This window comes from Mastacembelus armatus, chromosome 16 (assembly GCF_900324485.2).
Source record: "Mastacembelus armatus chromosome 16, fMasArm1.2, whole genome shotgun sequence".
Classification (NCBI taxonomy): domain Eukaryota; kingdom Metazoa; phylum Chordata; class Actinopteri; order Synbranchiformes; family Mastacembelidae; genus Mastacembelus; species Mastacembelus armatus.
The window spans coordinates 2420891-2438896 of NC_046648.1; the positions used below are offsets into that span (position 1 = coordinate 2420891).

General features: G+C 39.8%; 1 protein-coding gene across 1 annotated transcript in view; it reads left to right on the top strand.

Moving 5' to 3' along the window:
* The window catches only part of col14a1a (collagen, type XIV, alpha 1a), a 111975-nt gene that overhangs the window by 86779 nt on the left and 7190 nt on the right, over positions 1 to 18006 (top strand). Inside the window, exons 38-43 of the mRNA XM_026293208.2 lie at positions 2251 to 2346; positions 2744 to 2797; positions 7469 to 7522; positions 14458 to 14511; positions 14647 to 14718; positions 17402 to 17437. Coding sequence (XP_026148993.1) covers positions 2251 to 2346; positions 2744 to 2797; positions 7469 to 7522; positions 14458 to 14511; positions 14647 to 14718; positions 17402 to 17437 — 366 coding nt within the window. The remainder of the gene's footprint in view (positions 1 to 2250; positions 2347 to 2743; positions 2798 to 7468; positions 7523 to 14457; positions 14512 to 14646; positions 14719 to 17401; positions 17438 to 18006) is intronic.

Here is an 18006-nt window from a genome sequence, read left to right on the forward strand (position 1 = left end):
AATAATAATAAAAATACAACACAACCTTCATTCTTTTGCAGTACCTCAGCACATAATAAGCCTCAGATAGTATCTGGCTTGCATAATTCAAGAGGTTTAGCCAGTATAAGGTAACCTGTTCTAGTCAGGGGAGGAAGAAGCACCACAGAGTGGACTTTTGCAGGCAAAAATGTTTGTTTTCTGGCCTAAATCGGGCAGGACAGGAACTACCATAGGCATGTTTGTAAGCATAAACTATAGGAGCTGGAATATTTTCCATCATTTTAATGAAAACTAGTTAACTGAAGCTTGAACCTGAAAGAGTCTTTGTGGATGAGGTCTACATCACACCATCTGGACACTGGACAGCCTCGTGATTTCAAGTGTCACAGCTCTGTCAGATTGAACTCTGTGTCACAACTCACCCATCAGGGAAAATTTTAGAGAGCCAGCAAAACTCAAAAGAACAATTTGACTCGAGCAAGTGCCAAGACTCAAGCTGAACTTTCTGGTTGACAACTTTACCTCCAGGGAGAGAGCAGCTCCTATTCTCTATTCAACCCAGTGGTTAGCCGATAAAAGGAAAGTAGTTACTAGTGTGAATTAGCTCCCGACCAAATAGCCTTTTCAAAAGCAGCCCCCTTCATCCTCCAGGCCCCTTGGGCTGAAAGAAGTGGTCATTTTGGAAAAGGCTTTATCAGGGCACTTCATGTTCCATATGGCCTTAAACTTAAGGCCCCTATCTTTAACAGATACTGGTCCAGAAAATCCCATTTTGGATTATTAGAGTTTAACTGTGGAGTTTGCAGTCGCTACAGTTTTGCTATGGAAATCTGTTCAAAACGCTTACAAACCATCGAGCTGTGCCAATCAGTACAAACACTGATGCTGCTGGAAATGTCTCAATACCAATACCTAGTTCCCATGATAATTTAATCCTAGATCAAAAAAAATCTTCTTTGAAGAAAAGCAACAAGGATCCTGCAACTGCAGCGCACACACACATGGCCGTCAATCAAAAAAATAAAGTTGTTGATATCAGCCACATGTGTGTCTTTGACTTGGTTGTGTAACTGTGTGTTGAGTGCAGCTCATGCAGCGGGCCACCCAGAACTTTTAAACTTTTCACATTTTAGGATCAAATTCACACAAATCTGTTTCGATAGCACGTGAATCATGTTTTAGTGGTGTAATCGTGTTTGCATTGGAGGGATGTGTGGTTTTCTGGCTGGCTGGCACACACACACACACACACACTGTACACAACACGTGTATGTATGTATTAATACTATTAATAATTCTGCTAGATCACATTTACCTTCTGTAGCTCATTAGCTTCAGGCAACGTCTTATTTGAATAGTTGAATTATTCTGTTGTATGAGACCAGCTCAGTGAATTCATCCTCTCTCATTCACACGAATCAGTTTAGGTACATTACCTGTTGTAGGACAGAAACTGATAAATGGGTAAATGAATCCCACAGTTATTAAAATAAATCTTCTGATTTAAACTTTCTGCTGTCACTGATTTATCTCTGCATGTGGTTCAGCAGCATATTTTAAGGTTTTTGATCGTTTAGTTAAACATGATGGCACATATCACTCCATCTGTTTGTTTCCATTTCTCACTCCGTTCATGTATATCTGATCTATGGTTTCTTCTAAGCGTTCGCATGTTTAAAGACACGAAGCCAGTGAGTGCATGGCTGAGTGGTAAAACAATAAATACAGCCAGAGTGAAGATTACTTTGGATATCACTGCATCTGAGCCAAAAAGCTGCAAATCAAAGGCAGTTTGCAAGAATTCCTCTTTTCTGGCTCTTGTTGCAGGAACCTGTCTACAGCTCATACACATGAATCACACTGGTCTCTACACCAGTGCCAGCTGATTATACATTGATGGGCATTATCTGTTTCCCAAGTCTATAGTGATGACGTTGACCCGAGTTTGTAGTTTTAACTTGATGGACATTTTATGTGTTCGGTCGGTGCAGCCTTCAGTGAAATGAAGTGAATTGACTCCACTGGTCTTACTGAAGGATTTGTACACTGGTTAAAATGGTAGAAAGTGTGGAATCTCAACTAAATGGTCCATTTAATTACGATGTTTTTCTTTTCTGTCATCACACAACACAATCTTCATTTGAAGTGGGTTGGTTCAGTTTATTGAGCTGAACCATTCAGATTTCATTTTTTTCTGATCACACCACTTTCATGCTGCAGAAATGTTAAGGCCTAGAATGAACTTTTGAAAGATTGTCGTTTTCACAGGGTCCTCAAGGGCCTGCAGGAGAGATTGGCCCACCAGGACCTTCAGGACAGCCTGGTCCCCAGGGACCCAGTGGACTCTCCATACAGGGGCCCCCAGTAAGCATTTGTGTGTGTGTGTGCTTTATGCCACTGTAATAATGTATTTTAAGGAATGCAATGCAACACCTTGGAAATTTCCACCATTAGCTACGTGATGATTTCAAAAATAGAATAAGAGTAAATTCAGCATAACTGTTCTGTCAGAAGATACAAATGTGGTTCTGATGTTTAGATGATTAGTTGTTGAGAAAGACAAATGTTTAGAAATAAAACTGATAAAAGAACAATTTCTTGTTTTAAGTCAAATTGTGGAATCTTGTCCAAAACACACTGAAGCTGTTCTGGGGACTGGTGGTGGCGCAGCATCTTATTATGATAACTGATGTTGGTTTTTCCAGCTGCAGTGTCTGTACTTCAGTCGGCCCAGCTGAGATCTAATGACATTGTTTTCTAGGGTGTTGCTGGGGAGAAGGGAGAGAGAGGAGAGATCGGCCCAGCTGGACAAATGGTAAGACAGCATTTCCCATAAAACTGCGATAATAGTAAGATACAGAGGTGAAGTGTTGATATGATGATCATAGTTAACCACTCGGGGGCAGCTGTTTTCTAAAAGCAGCTCTCACAGTCATGTTGTAGGGACTCAGCCTTCCTTGTTAGGGTCCATTCATTGTCTTCCATTTACACTGGCCCATCCAACTCACTTTGTTTACCACAACTTCCACTGATATCTGAGATGGGATCTTATTGATTCTGACTGACTAAACACACCTGATCCAGGTAATCACCAGTGTGTAGTGAAGACGTAGTTGGAGAGCAAACACAGCAACTTTTGCTAATGAAAGTTAATTGATTTAAATTTGAACAAATTAGGGTCGATCATCAGAGTTTTGCATGACTTGACTTGTGTGTTCACATGCGCACCTGGTATTACTTTGTGAGGCCCAAAAAGTCAGGGATAGACAAGTGGTTGTTATGGTTACAGTTAAGATTACAGTAGGTTAAGTCTCCAGAAAATCAATGAAATGTCTACACAAGGAATAAAAACAAATGTGTGCACGTTGCTGGTACCAGTGCACGTAAACACAGGAGCAGAAGAGTCTAATGGAATCACTGAGATGTGCATAATCATTATGAGCGTCTCCATTATTGGGCAGTGAACCAATCAAAGGTAATACTGAATTAATTTAATGATGTTCTACAGGGAGCTCAGGACACCAGTGAGGACAGACTAGTGATTCTGAGCAGGAGGTGGTTTTATTTTTCATTAATTATGATAAACATGGTGCCTTTTTTTTTTTTTTTTTTTGATTGTTGATTCAGAAGATTTTTCTAACACATGCCTATAAAATATCTTTCTTGATGCTTTGCAAAACACTCTTGTTGCTCTTACAAACAGTGGCCTTGATCTGCTTGATATTTTTTTACGCTCCAGTCCCCACAAGGAAGTCAGACTCCTGCAAGTTAGTGAGCTTCTGGTTTTGGAAATTATAGAAAGACAAGGTCAGGCACAGAGCCCTGGGAAGAGGTGTAGTCAGGTTAATTAAGCAAAGAAATCATGGACGTGAGCACGTAGAGCCTCTGTCCATCCACAGTCTGGGGCTTAAATCTGCTATTTTTCCCCACTATTCTGCTGAGTTAAATATTTAATGCACACAATAATCGATGGAAGATGTGAAGAATGTGCAGCAGTTCACAGGGACCAAACACAGCTAAATTTATTGCCACTATGAATTAGACATTGGGAGGAAAAATGCATTTAGTGGCATATGGCTTAGACTAATGGGGGATAAATGACAAAGCTCTCTGAGGACTGAGTTGCAATATATTGTGTAAGGCTGATGTTAAATTTTAACGTACGTGGCATAAGCCCTGGCTTAGAGTGCTCTCTGCCAGATAATTACCCTAATTTTTGTCAGTCCATTTTACTGTGTTGGCTGATGAACTCATTAGCACCACGTCTTAGCGTCCAAATGTCCCTTCGAGCTTAACACAGGCGCAAAAATAGACATTTTGCAGATGTTTCTTAGCTCACTTCTCCTCTGATTACCTGCACTGTAGATGTCATGATTGTTTTGATTCATTTTCTTAAAAAAGTTTGGAAGGTGAGGAATGTATCAGCCAACATCCTGAAAATCTCTTTCAAATCTCTCTCACTTGGAGTTGAAGTGGGGACTGATGCAGGATTGTCTGCACTCAGTCTGCAGCTCTGCTTCTTGTAGAGATAGCACATGTTGGTCCTGCAAATACTCTGGCTTTTATCAAGCATATGAACTGCAAAAAGCAGATACTGCCAAATACTACAGTGGCTTTTACTGGGTTTTTGCTTAAGATACTTCCTTGACATTTGAAGTGAACAGGAACCTTTTTCTCCAGGTGCGTTTAGGTCTTGTCTATCTCTGTTATCTGAGGCCCCAAACAAATTAAACATGATGGTGGATTCCACGTGGCTGCAACTCCAGATTCACTGGAGGATATCACAGGGCACCAGTGCTCAATAATCTGATTCTGGGCTGAGCTGGGAAAAAATATTATTTCTTTTTGGTTGGTAATGTTGTTGGCCCCTAGACTGATATTTTGAAGGTCCTGATATTTGAAAGTCTGTGAGCGTTCTTGTCTTGTCTATGATTGGCAACTTGTTACAAGGATTTTTTCTCTCTCTCTTTTTCTAGCTGCTGCTGCTACTACAGCAGTTACTGTATCTGTTCGGGGAAAAGAATTTTAAAGAATGAGTGGATAAACACATTTCAAATTCATTACAAGCAGATGCTTAGCTGCACTTGAACTCTCCATGTGGAGCTGACATTGCAAAAGTTTGGATTTTGAGAGACAGCTCCTGCAGAGATCATAAAAGAGCACTTTTAATTTTCTCCCACCCCACAGAGCCGCTTGTTTCAGCCACTGGTCATGTCGAACTGCCTTCAGTTTACTCTCTACTACGATGGGAAGGTTATTTTCTAATGGTTACTGTACACTTTTGTGCTGCTGCTCATTACAACCCTTGTATTGCATGGTATCTTTAATAATGTTTAGGGATTGATTTGGTGGCAGGGAAATGATGTGGACTTAATGGTGATAGGATGATATTTACAGTGGTGGACAAGTGCGCTGAAGTGGGTAAACTGGTTTTAGTACAAACAAATAGTTGTTATAATGATCTTGATGTTTATAGTATAGTTTGTTCTTTCAGGGTTTTTATCCATTTCTTTTTATTTTTCTTTGCTCTGAAATGGATTGAATCAGTAATGTTTCTTGTTGTTGGGCCTTGAATTCAGTCTGTGATTTTAAGTCAGAAGAACGTTTTATTTTCTAGAATACAAACTTTCCAACAGAGGAGAAACAGTAACCAGTCTCCTGAGGAGGGAGTGACTAGTCTCTGAACCAGCTCACTGAGAGCTGCAACACTTCCTGATGCAGCACTGTCCAGCCCTCTTTGGCTGAATAGTCCTATTAATAAAAGCTTGCAGTGCTGCCCTGTGCCACACTGTGTTACCGAGTAATAATGTGTTTTGTCAGAGAGAGGAATATGAATGTGTATGTGTGGCTCAGTGGGAGAGTATTGTAGCTTCCAGAGCCCTGTTGCAATATATGAGGGACCACAGAGAATATCACAACTCTAAAGCATCAATTACCTCCTTCACTCTTTACCTCTTTCTTTTTCTTCTCTCTCCTCTCTCGCTCTCTATTTCTCCCTGCAATAAATAAAACGTAACCTTGTCATTAGCGGTCTCTCCACCTTTGTTTCAATTTGACAGTGAAAAATCCAGTGCATAGTAAAAAGTGTGGGTTTGTGTGTGTGTGTGTGTGTGTGTGTGTGTGTGTGTGTGTGTGTGTGTGTGTGTGTGTGTGTGTGTGTGTGTGTGTGTGTGTGTGTGTGTGTGTGTGTGTGTGTGTGTGTGTGTGTGTGTCATCTTGCATCTCCCACTTTCGTTCTGTTTAGCAGTGTGCATATATGGGTGTGTTTGTAGTCATTTTGGTTTTGTCTTGGAATATAGGCTGTGTGTGGTGATCTTTCAGAGCAGGGGGGAAGAACTTGTACACCTGCTCACTGCTCCTTTATTTCTTTGGCCTTCCTACTTAAATTACTCTCAAGGCCAGTTTGAGAAGCTCAGACAGATGTTTGTACTACAGGTACATTAGAGTTTGTCATGTTTTTACACATGTTCCAGATGAGTTGTAGTTGTTGACAGATACTTCAATATCAGGTAAATCTAATCGATTACAGCTACATTAGAACATTTATTGCACAATATTAAAACATAATATAGAGTGTGTGGCTGTGAACCTTGACCCTTCTTCTCAAGTGATTTTAGTATTTCAATCTATTTCATTTCTGGTGCAGATGAACTTGTTTTAGGTGGTTTGATTTTTCTTGATTCTTCCTTAATTACATATAAAACTTACTCAAACAAACTGAAATACCTTTGCTGAACTGGTGGAGTTTTGTCTGTCAGTGACTGTGTTTAGGACCATGGGTATAAGATATAAGATGGATTGTTTATTATGTTTATTTCTCTGCAGTGTGTGTGTGTGTGTGTGTGTGTGTGTGTGTGTGTGAGTGTGAGAAAGTGACAGGTAAAATATTATTTTTGATGTCTTGGTAGAGCGCCATCAGCGCCATCATCTAGACGTTGGCACATCATTAATCATATGAGGCCTGTCCTCTGCAACCCTGTCCTGTAATTTGTAGAACCTTTAACAGTGTTAACTGTCCTGTTTTATGAGCTTTCCACTAATGCTGAAGAGCAGAGATAAATCATCTCAACACTTAATCCGTGACTGTATTTTGGAATTGGCTGTGTGCACTGACCTGCACAGAAGGTGGAAGGAGGAGAAATGTGGCAATAGATGGTCCAAAGATTGTCCTGTGTCCACGGGGTTAAAACCTCTTTTCAGAAATCTTCACTACTGTCATTGAGCAGAACTGCATATATGCTATTGGATTGGATTTTAAATATGTTGTATGTAGCATAGATACATAAGCCAGAACCCTGATCCTAAAGAACAAAGAACAGCTCATCATAAAAGTAACACGTTCAGTTTCCAACATAAAATATTCGCATTGAGGCTGCTTCTCTCTTTTTAATAGCTTCACTAAGTGTCGTTACTTACACTGTGTGTTACTTATTTCTTTTGTGATTCAATTTGTTTTGTAGTTAATGTTTTGTTGTGTTTTGTTTAGGGTGTTCCTGGAAGCCCCGGCTCACCTGGTAGAGAAGGTCCCCCAGGAGCAAGGGTAAGATCAAAAACTCCCCTCACCTCTGTGGATTATATAGTATTGTCATTTTGCAAAGATCCAGGAAAGTACACAGGAAAATAATGTAAATGGAGCTGTATATATTTTATTATGAGTGTATATAGAAATTAAATTAAGTTTTTTGTTTTGAGTTAAATGAGGTGTACAAACAAGCTGAGACTAGAAGGCAGTTGTTCTGTACTGTAGAGAAAATAAATGTAAATGCTGATAATATATCATTCTACTGACTAGTCATATAGATATAGATATAAAAAGGACCATTTTAAATGGACTGGGGAAAAGGTAATGAGAGAATGCATAACAAACTGTCATTTTGAAAAATCTACCAAATTTAAAACACAATGTACATTTGTTCATTATATGTTACAGTTGCACAATGTTGCTAAAAACCTTTAGATTTGAGTAGCAGCTTTTTTGCAGGTACTGAATTTACATGAAAGTCAATAAAGAAGTTCAGATTTGATTCCTTGAAAATACTTTTACAGTCTTTATTTTAAATGTGTTTTAAGATTTTATTTATTCTTGAAGTTTTCTGTCAAAGTGCAGTATAAGTCAAACGCTTGTATTTTTTCTGTGCACATTATCTAAATTTCCAGCTATTTGTTCATAGATTTCTGCCACTTGTTGAAAATAATACATATGTACGAGCTTTGGAACAAAACCTTCACATTCGTTGAGATCCCAGCTGACTGTAGTTGATGCTGACAGGGGAAGCTGGGCTGTAGATAACCAAAACAAAACCACAGTCAGAGCGTAACGCGTCGGCAAGCAGGAAGAGAAGGTTTTATCCTAATATGTAATACGATAACAGGGGAGTTTTATCCTGACCTGGCTGCTGGTGAGGTGAAAGGCTCTAGACATAATCCAGCTCTTATATCTCGGTTTGCTGTCAGGGGTTCAGATATTCCTCTCCAGAAGTCATAGACAGTTTTCAGGCTTGAAAACATTAACTCACGTTTTATCTTGGCTTAATCAGCGTATCCACTAACAACTGTTACGTTCTGAATTAACACATGCATTAATGTTTTTAACCTGCTTCCCAATGACTCTTTTAGCTTTGACGGTGTGTTTTCATCTGTAACCCTCACATGTGAACCTACACTTTTGATGATCTGTTTTCAGACTTGGGGAGTCTGACGTACCAGTGAATGTACAGACACATAAGACCAAATGTCAAGCAAAATGGAAGCAGCAGATACAGTGGGTACGGAAAGTATTCAGACCCCTTTAAATTTTTCACTCTTTGTGTCATTGCAGCCATTTGCCAAAATCAAAAAAGTTCATTTTATTTCTCATTAATGTACACTCAGCACCCCATCTTGACAGAAAAAAACAGAAATGTAGAAATTTTTGCAAATTTATTAAAAAAGAAAAACTGAAATATCACATGGTCATAAGTATTCAGACCCTTTGCAGTGACACTCATATTTAACTCACATGCTGTCCATTTCTTCTGATCCTCCTTGAGATGGTTCTGCTCCTTCATTGGAGTCCAGCTGTGTTTAATTAAACTGATTGGACTTGATTAGGAAAGGCACACACCTGTCTATATAAGACCTTACAGCTCACAGTGCATGTCAGAACAAATGAGAGTCATGAGGTCAAAGGAACTGCCCAAGGAGCTCAGAGACAGAATTGTGGCAAGGCACAGATCTGGCCAAGGTTACAAAAGAATTTCTGCAGCACTCAAGGTTCCTAAGAGCACAGTGGCCTCCATAATCCTCAAATGGAAAAAGTTTGGGACAACCAGAACTCTTCCTAGACCTGGCCGTCCAGCCAAACTGAGCAATCGTGGGAGAAGAGCCTTGGTGAGAGAGGTAAAGAAGAACCCAAAGATCACTGTGGCTGAGCTCCAGAGATGCAGTAGGGAGATGGGAGAAAGTTCCACAAAGTCAACTATCACTGCAGCCCTCCACCAGTCGGGGCTTTATGGCAGAGTGGTCCGATGGAAACCTCTCCTCAGTGCAAGACACATGAAAGCCCGCATAGAGTTTGCCAAAAAACACATGAAGGACTCCCAGACTATGAGAAATAAGATTCTCTGGTCTGATGAGACCAAGATTGAACTTTTTGGCGTTAATTCTAAGCGGTATGTGTGGAGAAAACCAGGCACTGCTCATCACCTGCCCAATACAATCCCTACAATGAAACATGGTGGTGGGAGCATCATGTTGTGGGGGTGTTTTTCAGCTGCAGGGACAGGACGACTGGTTGCAATTGAAGGAAAGATGAATGTGGCCAAGTACAGAGATATCCTGGAAGAAAACCTCTTCCAGAGTGCTCAGGACCTCAGACTGGGCCGAAGGTTCACCTTTCAACAGGACAATGACCCTAAGCACACAGCTAAAATAACAAAGGAGTGGCTTCAGAACAACTCTGTGACCGTTCTTGACTGGCCCAGCCAGAGCCCTGACCTAAACCCAATTGAGCATCTCTGGAGAGACCTGAAAATGGCTGTCCACCAACGTTCACCATCCAACCTGACAGAACTGGAGAGGATCTGCAAGGAAGAATGGCAGAGGATCCCCAAATTCAGGTGTGAAAAACTTGTTGCATCATTCCCAAGAAGACTCATGGCTGTACTAGCTCAAAAGGTGCTTCTACTCAATACTGAGCACAGGGTCTGAATACTTATGACCATGTGATATTTCAGTTTTTCTTTTTTAATAAATTTGCAAAAATTTCTACATTTCTGTTTTTTTCTGTCAAGATGGGGTGCTGAGTGTACATTAATGAGAAATAAAATGAACTTTTTTGATTTTGGCAAATGGCTGCAATGACACAAAGAGTAAAAAATTTAAAGGGGTCTGAATACTTTCCGTACCCACTGTATATGGACAGTTGCTCACATCAGAATAAAAGGCTTAGAAGTGACTGTTTTTATGACTTACAGTAGTAAGGAGGACCATGACCATGTAGAAAGGCATGAAAATAGCACCTTAATATAGCACAATAAATGTCATTTTTTATGACATACGATCTGTACAAATACAGTTAGTTGTGCCAAGAAATGGGGGAGTCCTAGATTCCCATGTCCTGTAAGCCCAATGTGTGGGGGGGTGAGGGGGGGTTATCAAACCGTGATAACCATAAATCTTCAGGGCCCCACAACAAACCAACTTCCAACTCAAATGTTGTACAACAGATTCTTATGTCAACACACATTTTTAACATTTTATTATTACTGGACTTTGAGCTTTAATCACGTTCTCTGCTTAGGTTTTGGTTCACTCTGAATGTCACATAAGGCCCAATATATAAGGCCTTATGTAAAGAAACAAGTTCAACAAATTAAGAAGTGAGTGCCAGTAAGGAAAACTTTTTATATGATTAGACTTAGCAGGTCAGTGCTGTTATATCAGGATTTATTCTGCACCAACCTGCACTGTGTCACAGCCATGTTCACAGACTAAAGGCCATGTTTTCCACTGATGAGTGCGATCATGTGAAATTAGTAATCAGGGAGCATGTTTGGCTGCTATCAACGGGGAAAGACATCACAATGCCACAATCAATGTTGCAAAGGGGATGTGCCATTGTCATATTTCATCAGGATGTTACAATCTGTAGTTATTTGGACTTGTCTTTGTAATGTTTGTAATTACTACAGAGAAAAGCAGAAAATTAGCCCAAATGACAATTAAATCACACTTTTGTTGCGGCAGAATAAATGGCAGTGGGTGGTGTCACATTTCTAACAGTACGTTTAGATTCACTTCTCTCTAAATGCATTTTGCTGCAGATGCATTGGAAGCACTGTGGCGTAGTGAAATCCTGATAAAAATCAATTCTCCAGAGGTTATCTATGCTGCAGCCTTTCCTGCTATCACTTTCATTTGACAGTGGTATAGAAAGTCACCAATTGAACAGTATTTATGAACAGAAAGCAGCTTTTGAAAATCCCAGCTGCCTACACTGCTTATTAAATTTGCTACTTGATGGGGATTTATTCATCTAATTTGTATAAAGGAGAACAGGGAAAGCAGATTGATTGATTCACAGTAAAACCTTATCAGCATTGCACCAGTCCACCAGGCATACACACTGTAAAAAGGCTTTTTGTGAGGCATTTGGAAGCCAAAGTAATCTGGCCACTATTGTACTGCAGAAGCCAGTCAGATCAGTTGAAACAACATTGACTGTCTCCTGGGTACTTACTTTGTTCATATCACAGCAAAAGTGGATCAAGGAAAGCTATAACTTTGTCATCGATGCTTTTATTACAGAAGTTTTCTTTTTTTTTTTTTTTTAAACTCAGGACCAAACTGAGTGGCTCTAGATTTTCACCATAGTCCAGATGCATAAAAACTTGCTTTTGTCTGGTCCATCATTTTGGCTCACATCTTTATTATTTAGATGTACGACCGACTTGTAAGTTATCTAAGCTAGAGAAGCTACAGTTCTCATCAAAATTTAAAGTAGAGCAGCCAAGTTTACCCCTTTGCAAAGAAAGTTTGATTTAAATAAACAGAAGTCTTAATAGAGGTTACACAGATACAACCTGCGTTCATGTATAAATCTGAACTAAACCAGCTCTAACTCTGACTACAAATAAGACAAAAACCTTCCAGCTGCCTGGCTTCCAAAATATATCAGCAGCAATGCATTTTCATGACACTGACTCCTGAGAGAGAAGGCAGAAAGCAGAAATTCTTATTTCAACCTCAAGCTGAAATGTCTGGATAATAACATAGTCAGTATTGATGGTGTGAGCATAATTGTTACATTGCATTATGCTCCAGCACTGGATCAATAAAATATGTCCGTGAAGCTCTGTCATTACTGGAGTTTTTTTTTAGTGTAATTTACTAGACAGCGTTTATAATATGACACCAGGCTGAACTTTTCTGCTTCACACTGGGAAATGTTGTGAATGTTTTTGGTCTTAACATTGGGATTATTATTGTTCCAGAGGTGTTTCTGCTCATTCTGAAAGGATTTCAAAAGAAAGTCTGTGGCTTTGTGATATTTGAGAATAAGTAGGACTTAAGGCCTCCTCCAGAGTCCCATTAGTGGGTTCAGCAGGGCAAGTGTTTACTGTGTGACACCAGAGTGACTCTCCCTTAGGAGCTTTTTGATGTCACGCACTGGCTGAGGCTTTCACAGGAGCTTGTGGATATGTGACTGTGTAATTAATGTAGACTTTTTTTTTTTGTGTGTGTGCAATCAAACACTTGGTATAAGGAAGGTAAAGATCCTAATGAGAATTATATTAAACCTGATGCTGCATCTACTTAGAATGTAATGACACAGAGCAGCTTCCCTCACTCAGATATAGTGTCACCTTTTCTTTTTGTTTTTGAAGAGGATTAGAAATTGTGGAAAACATAACAAATCCCCAATATACGAGCTGAAAAATCAAAGGAAGTCCCAAATGTAGGACTCAGGCAGGAATAGTTTAGTTTCTTATCCTGAGTTGAAACTAGGGATGTCCCAGTCAAGGTTTTTTCCCGCTAATGCAAGTCTGACCTTCAGCTCATACATAGATTACAGATACATTTGCACAGGGACAATTTCAAGTGCAATAAAGTTTTCAAATCAAGTGTATATGCTCGACGATTGGATAGCTCCACAGTGTGTTAAGAAATAAGATGCCTGATCCAAGCTGGTCCATAATGTTTACATTTTTTTACAGGCTAAACAAACTAAAAATATTTTTTTATTTGGCTTTAATGTTAGTTTCCCACAGTGCAGCTTTGGTTTTGCTTGTTTTTTTTTTTTTTTTTAACAAAATCATGACGTAAACAAACTAAAATGTATTAAATAGTTCAGTTCCACATGTTGCAGCTTAGCACAGGTTCAAGACATGTTCGTATTGCAGCTATTGCAACTGGCTACTGGACAGTTTTCACTTTCTGAATTAAAATATTTCCACACTGCAGACACTTTAGTCACATCGGGCTGAAAATTGCAGCCCGTGTGACAGCAGACATAAAACAAACAGCTTGGCTTACATTTGGCTCAGTAAAGCTGATACTAACCAGGTAGAGTCAGGTAAGAAAGTCTTAAGGGCCTCTAGGACACAGGTGGAGATCAGCACGTCTGACGAGGTCTAAATAAATATGGTGGCCTGAGGACCTGAGACAGTGGCTGAGGGGGACAGAGGGACAGATATATCTGTACCTTAGATGTGTTATACTTTTTAAATTTACCCCACACAGGCTAAATTAAGAACCATACAAGATGTGTACATGATGAAAGGGCATCAGTGTCGATGTGCAACCACAAACTTTGACTGACATCCAAGCTAAAATGAAAGGATTAGCTGAAGCTAAGGTTAAGCTTTTTTCCAGCACAGTCTGATGCCAAACTGTGTGTTATTAGCACTGAATTTGTTCAATTTATATGAGCCATAAATATGAAGACAACAAAGCCATCACTGTGGCATCATATATCATGTTATTATGTGTCTTACATTCAGAAGGCTGGTCTCCAGAAGTGTTGTAGGTATTCATGTGCTTCTGAGGATAAAGCTGCAATTTCTTTTGCGCATGTAATTTTAAAACCACAGCGTCATGGAGAAGAGATTAAAGGGCAGAGGTGGTTTTACACACCCTGAAGCAACTAAAATCCATCTTATTCAGAAACACCCTACTGTCAGGAACGGAACGCACCTGTGATTTGTTCGTTCTGTCTAAACTTAAAACTAAGATAATGAGTGGAGGCAGTTGCTGGAAAGTTTTTGGATTGGACAATAACCAGCTGAAATAGTAGATGCAGCAGCTACTGGGTTTGGTTTCCAGCAGTAGCCTTTATGTTGATGGTATTAGAAAATAACAGTGTCATGGTCAGTTTAGTCTGGAGATTTGCAGGAAATTCCTCAGGCCATTTAGAACAGGATTGTGCAAAACAACCTACAATTATGAAAGTGCACCTAGTGTTATACTGAATATATTTCACTTCTGCTGTTGAAGGGTCTGCCAGGTAATAATGGCCCACAAGGACGACAAGGACCTCCTGGACCTATTGTAAGTCTCTTATTTTGTTCTCAACATAATTTTTTTTGTAGCAGACTGCCATGGACCATTGACTGACTGATTTTTCTGCTTTCCATGACCTCCATTCTCTATCTCTGTCTTATTATTATTGCCTGTTTTTCTCAGGGAACCCCAGGAGCACCTGGAGCTCCGGGACCAGGTGGAGCAACAGGGCCCCAGGGGGAACAAGGGCTTCAAGTAAGTACAATTTCATTTTGTAAAAATTGATGTGAAATACCGTTGACTCTGAATGAAGACATGATACCGAAATAACCTACGTGAAGGTCTGTTTGGTTTAAGCTGATACTAAGAGACCAATGGTGTCAACTATGAACTAGTCTCGCACATTGTCTCACGTCTCATTCGGTTCAGGAGAATCTGACATACTTTTCCTAAATTGACAATGAAATGAAATTACCTCTCCACTACATCCTCCTCCTCTTCCTCTTTTTTGATTTCTTATTTTTGGATGTTTCCCTTGTTATGCCGTCCTGAATTTATAGGGAACATCAATAAGAGAGCTGCTTCACGTAGTTGTAAATCTGTTTAAATACATAAAAAAACATTGTGGTTTGGTTCCAAAACTGACAAGGAGCTCATGCTTTGCAGATTGTTTGTCCTGTTCTACTTTCTGAGATCCCTTCTGTAAACTGGAAACCGTCTGTTATTGTTGGACACAATAGGATGGTCTTGCTGACATGGTGGATATGCCTCAATTATACAAATCTGCTAGGATGACTTTAAAAAATACTAAATACTTTTTTTTTTTTTTTAAATCAGAATTTTACAGTAAGTGATGGTTTGTTTAACTATGCTGAAGAAGAAAAATGTGCAAGTGACAGAACAAGATGTGAAGGAGAGGATGGTGCATTCCAGACTTGGTGTAATGCTAACAGGAACAGATGATGCTGTGATGTTGGTGACAGCTAATCTGGTCTCAGGTCAGCTCTGCAGGCCAGCAGCAAAGTTTGGCCCAGAGAGAGAGAGCTATAAATCACTAAATGACACGTTCCCCAGTTGCTCACACACACACACACACACACACACACACACGTGCACATGCATCATCTGTGAGTCATGGTATGAGTGTGGAACCTAAACACTGACAGACAATGTTGTTTTGTCTTTAACCAAAAGTTTTAGTTTCAAACTTCACCTTAACATTAAGTTGCTGATTCAGTCCCTGTTCTGCCCCCTGGAACCTTTTGCCAGTTTGCTGCAGCAGGAGAATGTTTTTTTGTCTAAAACAAGAGTTTATCTGAAATTGCAGCCATTCAAAGCTGCAGGGAAATTGAGCATTTTGCTTTATCATCATCGACTGACCTTAAGAAACCTTGTAGAAGTCAGTCCTACAGATTCCTCACAAGGTTCCACATATCTGTCCACATTTGTTCCATCACAGTGGATTTTTAGTCATGAAGACAAGATGGATTGTAAAGATAAAGAGGTTTACACTTTTATTTCAGGTTCTCACATCTGTTCTGTCTTAGGAATGACGATGCATCTGGTACTGTTACGCTGTAGCCATCAAGATCAATATTCTTAAGAGTTTATAGTATGAAACAGAACAAAACATTAGTACACATATTTAAAGCTTATTGTTTAGGTCTTTGCAAGGTCTAGGGCACTGAGGAACCAGAAATGATCAGTGTCCAGTGTATCTAGCATCAAAACTTGATAATGTGTTTGGATTGTACATCTTAAATTGGGTTTGCTGTTTCACTGACGTACATTTTAGCCCAAACTCAGTTGTAGCTGGGTTTGTGTGTGTCTGTATTTCAGATGGCATCACTAGTCTCCCATTGACTGAGGGGTTTTTTTTTTTATATATCTTGTTTAACTTGGGGGGTGAGCAACCTTATGGTTGCCAGTTGCAAAAAAGAAAGCCACATTTTTCTCCTGACCAGTTTATCAGTCCACCCTGAGGTCCTGTGAAAGGGGAACGACTTCATAAACATAGTCCCCTGCAGACAAACTGGGAAACATTCTGAGGGAAAAAACATCAAGTTAGAGCTTTGGAAAGACGTGTATGCTGTGTGCTGTGGGAAGATAGTTTTCATTAAATAATAAAAACCAGATTTTTATGACAGATACTCCATTCTCGGTAAGTTCGGTTGATTTGGTTTTCCCATGTCACACTGATATGACAGTAGACGTTTATGTGCCCAGGACGATCAGGTGATCCAGACAGACACACAAAGGAAATACAGAGGAAGACTCTTATTTTGTGGAGACCTGCACTCCAGGTCAACAGCTGTATCAAATGTTGGCCCATCATTTGGATTATCTACAATATAACATTCATACAATAGGCCGCACACATCCGCCAACTCGCACTCGTGCACACAAACACAGCCGCACACAGTTGGTGGTCAAGAGCATGTTTCCCCCAAGATAAACAAACCTTTATTCAAAAACTGCAATAGCACTAAACTGATAGTTTTCATATCAGCACATGGCTTTGGGACCAGGATGTATCTGTCTCCTGTTTGTTGCTGGATAATGTGTTAGACACTCTGATATGCATTAACAGGCTTTATGTGCTGGGTAGGTTTGTGTGTGTACGTGTGTCTTATCAGATGCATCTGTGTCCGTCGCAGTAGTAGAAGGGAAGCCTCTCCAAGACACTGAAATTGGTCTTTGTCGTCACACTGGTTTGGGTCTTATGTGTGTTTTCTTTTGCACACAAAAAACACATTTTGTCAAAATTTAAATGTATTCATCCATTAGATCAGTGAAGAGGTATGAAGAAAAGGGTGAAGAAAGAGGGAGAATAATGGGGTGGGGACACTCGAGAGGGAAAAAGAGACACAAGCATTGCTATTTCTGAGTACACATCCCAGTCAAATGTTTATTCTGCTCCTGTGCTTTTATGTTCCAGGGTCCTGCTGGTACCAAAGGCGATAAGGGAGAAAGAGTAAGTCATTTCACTCACACGTTTCAACCACAGTTTAGAGAAAATCACGTTTTACTGCTCCATTTTGCTGTGGAAGTAAACCTCCAACAATTTCTCACTAATGCTTCACAACGTTGTTTTGAAGAAGCTGAATTACTCTCCAATTCACATTTACTGTTCGTTGTTGGCCTTCTGCAGTTGTGCACAAATTCACTTTATTTCTCGTTTCACTCCCTCAACCTCATTTAGAGCACACCAAATCAAATCAGTCAAATTTGCTGCCGTGCGTATTTTTGCTGACACAGTAGCAAGGTCATCACTGCTGAGGGCTGGAGACACATACAACTTGGCAAATTGACCTGAACCTGTAATTCCTGTTTCTGCTTCACTTTATCAACTGTTGGGGGCATTTGTACCTTGTTCCAGTTCAATTTTTGTGTTTAAAATCTATGTAAAAATACATGACAGGATTTTCTCCTCGTGTGTGGTGACCCAGTTGTGATTAAAGCTGCTTAAAATCTGTATCTTATAGCCTGCATCTACCCAGATATTCATTTCACAAGCACAGAATGTCTTAATACAGTACAGGA